General features: G+C 41.5%; 2 protein-coding genes across 3 annotated transcripts in view; both read right to left on the bottom strand.

The window, feature by feature from the left end:
- CERS5 (ceramide synthase 5) overlaps window positions 1-490 on the bottom strand; it is an 18312-nt gene extending 17822 nt beyond the window's left edge. Inside the window, exon 1 of the mRNA XM_031555917.1 lies at window positions 454-490. Within this exon, the coding sequence (XP_031411777.1) occupies window positions 454-490 (37 nt within the window). The remainder of the gene's footprint in view (window positions 1-453) is intronic.
- Window positions 491-2538: 2048 nt separating this feature from the next.
- The window catches only part of LIMA1 (LIM domain and actin binding 1), a 19707-nt gene continuing 12273 nt past the window's right edge, over window positions 2539-9972 (bottom strand). Inside the window, exons 6-10 of one of the 2 annotated variants that reach the window (XM_031556036.1) lie at window positions 9786-9893; window positions 7632-7686; window positions 7003-7118; window positions 3969-4102; window positions 2539-3566 (exon numbers count right to left, since the gene is read on the bottom strand). In XM_031556036.1, coding sequence (XP_031411896.1) covers window positions 2573-3566; window positions 3969-4102; window positions 7003-7118; window positions 7632-7686; window positions 9786-9893 — 1407 coding nt within the window. In that variant the 3' untranslated portion in view covers window positions 2539-2572. The remainder of the gene's footprint in view (window positions 3567-3968; window positions 4103-7002; window positions 7119-7631; window positions 7687-9785; window positions 9894-9972) is intronic. The other variant, XM_031556037.1, reaches the window with a different exon arrangement.

Raw genomic sequence — 9972 nt, 5'->3', positions numbered from 1 at the left:
GCGCTGATTGTTCTGCTTTAAAAAGTCTCAAGATTGTCTTCCGAGCCCCCCAGCCCCCGAGCCCCGGCCTTCAGCTTCACCGCCACAAGGCAGCCGTTCAGCTCTCACATGAGGAGTTCATAGTGAGACAACAAGGGTTCGTTTTATTAATGCAGACGTGGTTTAGCATTTAAGTGCAGAACAGAGAGGTTCACACAGTGAAAACGTTGAAAACGATCCCAGTAGCTTTCAAAGCTTTCAGAAAATTATTTCAACGTGATGGGCTCGGGACTGAGGGTTACCAAGGAACAAAGGCTGTATTCTGCTTTGTAATTATGTTCTAAAGCTCTCCATAAAGGTACTCGGCACCAGCTTCCCGGTGCGTGGTAGCAGAGATCCATCTGTCCCATAATAGCCCTTCTGGCATCCATCCAGCTGAGAGTAAATTAAATGGCCCATTGAGCACTCACCTACTACAGTAACCAATGGGTCCAAGGAGGTGGTAGTTCATAATATCCGCGCTTTTTTCAGTGGAACAAGTTCAGCACTAATCTCCCTGTGAATACGTTCTGAGTGGTCGGAATCCTTGTATTTCAAGGACCCGCAGGTGGCTGAGATTTAACCAGAACAAATCTCTGTGAACAGCAGCCGTGCAGCTTTAGTATCACGTAAGAGGGGATGCAATTGCAAAGCTCAGCTGCATCTCCTGATAAACAAGGAGTTGGAACATCCAATGCATCCCATGTCCATGACCAATAGCTTCCAGCCAGAGTTGCTTGGTTATTTGAATTTAAGATCAAGTAGATGTTGTTAAGAAAAGGTAAGCATTTAGAGGCTAAAGAAAAGATGCACTTGTACATCAGCTTCCCTAGCTTTGAGATCTCCCTCTACCTGTTCAAAGCTTGGTTCTCCCTTAAAAATAAGCAGCCCATAAGTTGTACGTGCCATGCCACACAGCTGCATGCTAGCCCAACAGCGGGCTGTTCCCTTCTCTGTGCCAGAAAGCAGCACATTTGCTTTGCTGCTGCACAGCACTCACTGCATTTTCATTACATCCAAACCTCGAACCAAAACTACCCCAGGTTTGAGTGAGGACAACTGCAATACACGGCAGCTGTAAGAAAGAAAAAATTAAACCAACTCTGCCTTGTCCTCAGCTGCCTGAGAAGCAGCTGAAGCTAGAAACGGGATCGTGAGATACCTGCGTGTCCTTCCTTATTTTGCTCACCCTTTTCTAAGCCCTCTCCCTCAGCCGTGCAGCCTGCTCGTGACGACCACAAAAAGTGGACCCACAGCGTCACCTAGTGGCACCAGAAAGTCACTGCCTGGCCTCCAGCTGCAAGTAAACCCCGGGATTTCACCCATCATTTCCCATCTCCTTTTAAAATGGTGCTTCTTTGTGAAACGAGTATGAATGCAGTCATCAGACCTTTTTTTTTTTTTTTTTAATGTAAATGACCAAACTTTATTGAAGTTAGCAGGACTGTTAAGAAAGCAGGATATTTTACACCTCAAATATAGTTAGAGTTAATTCTCATGTAACTACAGTACAAATAAAAGCTAATATAAAGGGATATCTTCCGTCCACCATTCAGATTCCATTATTTGTAAAATAAATGCAGTCAAGTTTTAAAATGTACTAAGCTTCAATGCTAGCAATCAGAAAGTTTCTGGTTCATGTGATTTTATTCCAAAGATTTGCAATTGCAGCAGAATTTCGCAGCCATAATGAAAAAAAATTATGGCAGCTCGATACAAGTAGGATTTCAAAACTGTCAAAAGGCCTTAAAAATGTTATGTGCAGTTTTAAATGAATTATAATGAACTCTAAGTAAACAAAAAACCATTCAAAATGCATATAAAAATGCAAAAGTAATGCCCTGCAGGCTCCTGCAAAAATGTTGACTTGCCCTCAAGGAGTTCTGTCAGCACAGCGTTTGGATAAGCACTAAAATACATTTGTTCCAGCAGTGGGCACTCTATTCCAGTTGCACAGAGAAAAATGGAGTATTCATCTTCAACTGATCATAGGCAGTTTTGAAAGTTACGTTCTGCTCAGTTTAAGATGCTTTAGTTGTTGGACTCCAAGCCCCGAAAGTGTTTTTATTATAATAATTAAAAAGCTGTGCCCTTAACATGTATTAAAGTGCATTTAGTTACCATTTTTAAAGCAGATCAGAAAGTCCCTTTGAAACTGGTCCCTAAGCACTGCAGTAGCATTTTGTAGTGGTAAAAGTAGTGTATTACAGAAAGCCTGTTCCATACCAGCACAGAGTACAGGTTAGTGAAACAGGTCCTAGAGTTCCAAAAGAGTAAGACAAAAGGAGTTCAGAAGAGCTCTGTTCTCATCCCGTGGACAGAGGTTACCTGTCAAAGGCATCCCACAGCCACAGCTACTCATCTCCATGCACTCAGACATTCTTTCAGGCTTCCACAGTACTTTTCTGGCTGAGATAATTTGTATATATGATTCCCTTAATGTTGATGTGCAGTATAGCATCGCTTTCATACAGGACAGCTGTTTGTTAAAGCTAAAAACACCAATTAAAAAAGGCCCGGCACCTTGAAGCAAGTTTTATTATAAAAGGCCTATTCATTCTTCATCATCATCTTCATAGTAACGGTTCCTTTTGATCTGTTCTTCCACAGATAAATCTTCCATATCTTCACCCTCCCAGAAACCAACATCTTGGGATTTGCGATTCTGGTCAGAAGATTCCTTTGCAGTTACATTGGAGAAGCTGGAATGTTTTGGAGAATTTGGTTCAAGGAATTCTTCATTTGGGGTTTGCTGCTCTTCCACAGCATGTTCTTCCTCATCTGTCTCTGCATTCTCCTGGCCATTTTCTACAAAGTTGTGCTCTGCTGTTTTGACACCAGGCAATTCCCGCTCTTCCTCTACATTTTTCTCCTCAGCATTCTGCATGTTCCTATTCTCAATTTTTTCCTTTTGCTTTTTGTCTGCCACAACCTCTCTCTCCAGTTCCTCGCTTCTTTTCAACATGTCTCTCTCTGCCTTAGAAGGAGAGGATGAATTGTCTGTTTTATGGCCTTTCACAGATACTGTTCTAAATGAGGCTGCTACCGTAAAGGGACGACTTCTCTCCTTCAGTGAGGAAGATCTTCTTAACTTTTTGAGATCCAGATCCACATCCTCCAACACATCTGGCTTGGAACTCTCTTCTTCTGGGGGCCATTTGGGTTTTAATACTTTGATACCCTCATCCAAAGTGCTTCCTTGAGTACTTTGGTCAGAGGGAGGCGGCCAGGCAATCCTGAGCTTTTTTGTTTCTGCTGGTTTCTCTTCTCTTTCAGGCAAAGCTGAAGCTTTTGCTTCCATAGTTGCTGCCAGAACTCCTACTTTTGCAATTGGGGCATCCTCTACTCCTGGGTTTTGAGGACTCTCAGTTGCATTTACACCATGGAGAGTTTTCTCCAGGGATTCCTCACATTCTGTTTTGCTTGACCACAACTCCTTATGCTGTTTGTGTCCAAAGCCTTCATCATAATTACCTTTAGCTTTGAAGAGCTGATTGAAGTGAGGCTTGCAGTAAATATTCCCACGCAGAGATGCGTATGTCCCAAGACTGTACAGAGAGAGACAAAATCAGATGTTAGCATTCTGTTTCTCAGCTGCTGAGACAAAGGTATATTTGTTACATTCCTGAAAAAATTAAATTTCTTCCAGCAGGTTCAGAGAAGACAAGTCTGCAGTTTTAATGTGTTTGCATGACCCTCTTTTCAAGTGTCAGGAGGTGGACTTTATGAAAAGGTCCACTTTTCATAAAGTGACATTACAAGTTACAGAATACACTGCATTAAGTGCAAAGGCAACTGGCAGATCTAGGACTGCATTACCACGCTCCTATTCAATTCACTGGATTATAGTTGTTTTCACTTCTGCTAAGCCTGGACAGCATCTTACTCAGCTTCTGAGAATAGGAAAGCCACACTTCCTCGAAGGCAGCCAAATGGAGCAATGTGTTTACCTGAGTTTACTGTTGCAATAGGAACAGCGGAAACAGCTGATGTGGAACACCTGCTGGTTGGCCAGGAGCCTTTCCATTGGGTACACTGTCTTCTGACACCCAACACAGGTTTCCTTTGCTGGCAACTGAAACTTCTATGGGAAGAAGAGAAAGTTCGTTAGCTGGAAAATGAATCAACTGCTAGGAGACTTGGCTTGGATTCACACACAGCTTCCACGGTTGTCAGAAAAATGGCAGTATTTCTGCAACCTCAGTGCTAATTCTGATAGAGTGGGTTCTGGTGGGCAGAGTGAGGAAGAGGCTACAGCAAGCCCACAGGGATCAGTGTGGTTTGACAGCCAAGGTTATGCCCCAGTGAGCTGGGCATCACAAGCTGAGAAGGAACAATGGAAATGCTAGAACCCAGCTGTAACTTTGACAGTTCCCAGAAATCTATTATGTTTCTGCAATCTCATTTTTTTCTTTATGGGAAAACAATGAAATATTTAAGTAGATACAGTCATTACAAAACTTCCCAAAATAAAGTCAGCATAGAAAAAGATTTGAAAACCTCAACATAAAAGGTCGAGGCTGGGGAGAGAAGAGGAACAGTGCAGACCGCCCTCAGCAGTTTGAAGTCAGTTTCTGCTAAACTCTCTACTCTTTTAAAGAGGAGAAAATAGCCTCAGTGCAGATGTGGGCAGCAGGAAATGCTTCTGACTTCATTTGTAAGCAATTCCAGTTCTACAGCAAAAAAAACTGTAGTCGGGTTTCAGGACAAACAGCCCTCAAACTTGCTCAAGACTTAAAACTGAGCAGGGCTTTGAGGTTAAAAAGCTAAAACTGTTTATGTAGTTACCAAGAGAATTTCCTGAGAACTTAGTGCAAGGGTAAACTTAAACACTAAGGAGTCAAGCATCGCTGCCCTGCTATATGGGAACAGTTTCAGACTTTGTTTTTTGAAAGCATCAAGGAAGCAAGCACACTGTCCATAAAAAAGGTCACTTGGTGCCACTCACTTCTTGGAATCTGTTATGGTTGGCCAGCAGGAAAGATACCTCCAAGAAAAAAAATAATTTGCAGGTGAGAAATGGGCATTCTCAGGCTGCTCAATGACAGCAACTACTTCCGCAGCAGCATAGGAATGCCTGAGCTCCAGATCCATGGGCTTGCATAGACACATTGATAGTACAGCATTTAAAAACAACTTTTTTTTTTAGACACAGAATTACCTGTTACAAACTTATTGAAAAGCTCCAAGGAAAAATACTGTGGCTAAAGAAAAAAAAAAAACAGGAAGATTGCAGGAAAACATAATCACAGCAATTCATTTATAACAGACAAGAAACAATGGTTAGGCAATGAAAGTTACAATATGCAAGGGACAGATTGCTGAAGACAGAGCCAGCTGAAGTCCGTTTGTCACAGCCATAAAACTTGCTGCCAGTTTAATTCCAGTTTAATAGATATTTCAACTTTTTAAGGTACTGCTTTAAGCTACAGTAGATTAAAGTTCTAATTATGACGACAACTAGACCAACAAAAATTTGGAGTTCGTTTTGAAAAGACCCACAATCCCTATGTGCTGCCAAAACTGCGTATGAACTCTGCATCTCGTGTTGCTAAATGAAATCTCAGAAAATGAGAGTTCACCAATTCAAATAAAACTCTGACCATCCTCTTTTGCCACAGGAAGAAAGGCAGCAACAATTTCCTTGCCCATCAAAAAGTGACCCCAAGAGCTCAGTTTTGCAACATTACATTAGAGTGCTGGCATGTGCTTCTGCAATGTGCATCCTCATCTAAGAAGAGGAACTTACTTGTATAACAATGAGCCCTGTGTCTGATGGAGAGGTGTTTTGGGGTGTGAAGAGAAAGAAATTCTTTTCCAGGTATACTACAAATAGGAGCTACAGGAGGAAGGTGAGGCCCAATAAGTAAAGAACTTGAGAGAAAGCTGAGAGTTGAGCTCACATTAGGAGGGAAGCAGAAGGCAGGAGTAGAGATTAGGAACCAAGAACAGGAAACAGAAGCTGGAAAAGACAAATAGGAACCTTAAGTGAATAAACAGCATCTAGGTTTCTATCTGAGCAGTGCAGCATCAAAAGCAGTCACAAGGTAGAGGACTAAAATGGTTATAATAATAGGAAGAGATTGCAGAGGACCAAAATACATAGCTTGCATGTACCTTGTATGCTTTCACAGACAGATTACAAAAACATTACAGGCAGCTCTAATTTCTTAAGCTAGCATTTATATCCCTGAACACTAAGAATCCACATCTCACTGGCCTTGCTTAGATCAGTGCTGTTCCTCTCCAAGATGGGGAAAACAACAAAAGCACACTTGTTTCCTCAGGAGTGAGCAGGGAAGCCTGTGGCAGCCCAGGGAATAGGCATCCTAACTCCAGACAGCACATGTGACAAGTGCAGTGTGATCAAAACGTTCAGAACTGCTGTCTGCATGGCTAATAAGATTAGCAAATACATTCCTACCCAAGAAGTGCTCCATCTGCTTTGGAGCCCCTGCTAAAGAAAATCTAACATTGGAGATTTGTTATTGAGAACGCCACACTTCATCCTCTGTGGAGTCACTCATCATTCACCCCTGATATTAAATTTCTACCAACTGCTGTTGCTTTGGGAACAGCTGGAAGAGGAGCGTGGAGAGGCAGGTCCTGGCCTACGGAAGGCTCTCAGGTTCAGGACCTCAGTGCCACCATCTAGGAGCTCTGACTTCACAGGAGGCACAGACAAACCCTGGCAGGATCTGCATCCCTGCTCAAACCCCTTTTTCCCCATACTGAACAGGAACAGGCAGCCTCTGCACAGGGCAAACTATTGCAACAGCAGCAGCACAGCTCAAGCTTCATATGTGAAGAACAGAAGTTTTGAGATGCTTCTCCATTCAGCACTGAAGTTCCCTCACAGTCAGATCAGAGATTAATACAGTTACTTTGCTGACAGCTTGGTTGAATGAAGGCTTTTCACTATTAAAAAGCGAAGAAAGTTGTTTCTAACTGTTGCTAGTATTTGAGAATAAATAGCTCCTTTACCTTCACCGTTTTTGGCAGAGATGCATCCGTCTGGCCAAGTGATTTGGAACCAAAGTTTTGCTGTTTTGTGCTGACAGGTTTCTGAATTTCTGTCTCACTCTCCAGGTTTTGTCCAACTAAGGGAAGAGAAGAGAGGAATGAAAAGATCATTAGAGTGACATGAAAACCACGGAAAGTTTATGCTGGTAAGGCCAAATAGCAATCCTACCAGCTAGGAGCTAAAATTTAAATATTATCAGTCTACTCATGTGTCAGAATAGTTAAGTTGATGCATCACTGAAACTTATTTACAGAGATCCAACACCTAACTGTGCTGTCATTTCTGCAAAGTGCTCTCACTCGGCCCTGAATTCAGGTGTAAATCTAATGCAGCATCAGGAGGACTTCACTGAATGGGAATTGTCTACCTCTGGTCAGTGCCAAAGGTATTTGGTAGTTGTTGTGCGTTAGCAAGTACATCCAGCCTTGCACAGGACAGACTTTTAGTATGAGAAAAGTGTTTAGTAGGTCAAATTTATCATTTGACAGGAGCGGTCCTAAGCATCCTACCAACAACTGATGGGTAAGAGGGAGCACTCATCCTCAGTCACACATCCTACTCTTGCTGAGGCAGAAAAATGAGTGCTTACCATTGCCATCCTCTGAAAGGCCGGAGGGGAAAGACAAGTTCTCACCTACAGAAACCTGCAAGAGAACATTGGGCAATGAGCACCTGCAATCTTAAGAAGTCTGAGAATCATGGCCCAGGTAACACACAGAGTGACAGCATTAGCACTCCGACAGGAAGATTCTGGCCGTACTACCGGCACACAAAGCTACTTTTTTGTTTTGTAAGGCCCAAGACAGAGTCCAGCTGACTGTCAAGAAGGTTCAGTGCTTGCTACAAGGCAGATACCCTCACAGTTACAGCTCTTGCAACATTCAGATCATCTGCTGTAGTGTTCACACAAACATTGTTTTCCTCCAAACACCTGCAGCCTGTATGTCTTTATCTCTTAGTCATTAGAAAGCCTCTCTGATTTTGTTGATGCATTTCCTAGTTCTTACTGAGAAAATCCTTGGCCACCAAGCAATACATGTTAACTGGAAATCTCATGGCTCCCTCCAACATTTGACAAATCTATGATACTTAAGCATTCAAAGACAGTGCTTTCCAAAACAAAAGAAAACCCTAACAACAACAAAAAAATCCCTGATCTCCCACAGTTTTTTTAAGAGGTGGTTATAAATCAGCTTCAGATAATGAACACATTACAGATAAAGCACTCGATGTAGAGTTGTTAAATTTGGTACTATTGCTATCAAACAGCTCTAAGTAGCTACACTGAGAAACTAAACTCCTGTAGCAAGATTAATGGCAGGTCATCATTAATTCACTTCAATGAGTGAATGGTCCATTGCAAGCAGCTGACATTTGCAAATTAAGGAGGTAACAAAGAGGCAAGTTAGATAAATTAACACGCGTTCGTTGTTGTACTGACAAAGTAACAAACACTGGTGTACCGGGAAGTGCATCCACACGGTCTGTGGGTGTTAGATTATCTGTCACACTTATCTGATTTCTAAATCGGTCATGGATTCAGTGTAAAAAATGGCAGAGAAAGCTAGCACGTTTCTCCTGCTCTCTTTTTGCCTAAGGGTTCCTATTGCTGACATTCATACCAGTAGTTTTAATTAGGCTTATTTCCAAATTTCATCATGCCATTTCAAATGGACGATCCTGATTCCTAAACAACGCTCTCTTCAGGTTCCTTATTACACCTGGACTCCTCAACAAGTAACTTAGCCAGCTGAGTAGATCACTTTTATTCAAATCTTCCATGCAACAGCAGAAAAGTATTCTGATTTCACAGGTGTTCTTTTAATTAACTCACCTTTTAGCAGAAGCAGCCTCAACCAGTTAAACACAGAGCTGCTCAGCTGTCAGAAACGAACAGCTGAAAGCAACAATTTGGCTCCTGGCCCAAGAAAGGCTGGAAAGCTTTAAAAGCCCTCCTGGCATTAGGCTGCCACGTGTTCAGAACGGTTTGAATACACAGTACCCCAATTATTATTCAGCTACTTTTATCCCGTCTGCTATCCCAGTTTAGTACGAAATGGTTGAGCGTGCTTTATTATCTCTGTATTCAGAGAGTAATTTAGCCTCAATTTACAGCTGAAGCTCAAAAATGGGAGCAAACCCAAACTGGCACTCTCTGCTACCTTAACCAAAACGTAGCTGCTAAAGAAGAAATGGTGACAAAGTCTCCTTCACATGCACTGCATCACACAGAGCTTTTCATCCTTTATGTTATATTTAAAAAAAAACAAAAACAAAAACAAAAAAAAAAATGTACTTGAGAATCATTATTTTTGTTAGGGAGTATGACACAAAAGTTTAGTTGACTTCACCATAATCAAATATTAACAGTAAAGTCAAACAAAACCAACCTCAAATTAGATGTTTCAAATTCTCATCAGCTGCTGAAAGACCAATTAAAAAATAAGTATGACAACCATACTAACCATATGTCATTTTAGAGAAGATGGGAAATCTGCAAGAAAACTTTAAGACTTATCTCTAGAAGTTCTTTACAACTTCAGAAGTCTTCAAATGACATCTGCTAGCTTATAATGTAGATACAGTCTAGGTTACAAAAAATAAAATAAGGAATTCTGCAGGTATATAGTCACCTGCTTAGAGTCACTTTCTAAATAGCATGGAACAAACACCTCAGCTGAAACTCAGCAATTTGTTCCACTTACAGTGAAGTCCTTGATCTTCACCAGCATGAGCATCTTACCTTCTCCCCATCCTGATAGGAAATGCAGTCCTCAAAACTTGGTGGCATATTCTCCTTCTGCTCAGATTTGTAATTCTTGATTTCATTTTCACTGGCTTGAATCTCATTCTATAGAATAAAGCACTTGAAAGTTGACAGGCACTTTTCTCCTAGGAAAGTACTTGCTTTTTTTTTTTTTTTTTTCTAA

Source organism: Meleagris gallopavo, chromosome 17 (genome assembly GCF_000146605.3).
Source record: "Meleagris gallopavo isolate NT-WF06-2002-E0010 breed Aviagen turkey brand Nicholas breeding stock chromosome 17, Turkey_5.1, whole genome shotgun sequence".
In the NCBI taxonomy this organism is placed as follows: domain Eukaryota; kingdom Metazoa; phylum Chordata; class Aves; order Galliformes; family Phasianidae; genus Meleagris; species Meleagris gallopavo.
Note: the sequence above shows the minus strand (reverse complement) of the source record. Positions and strands in the feature narration are given on the sequence as shown.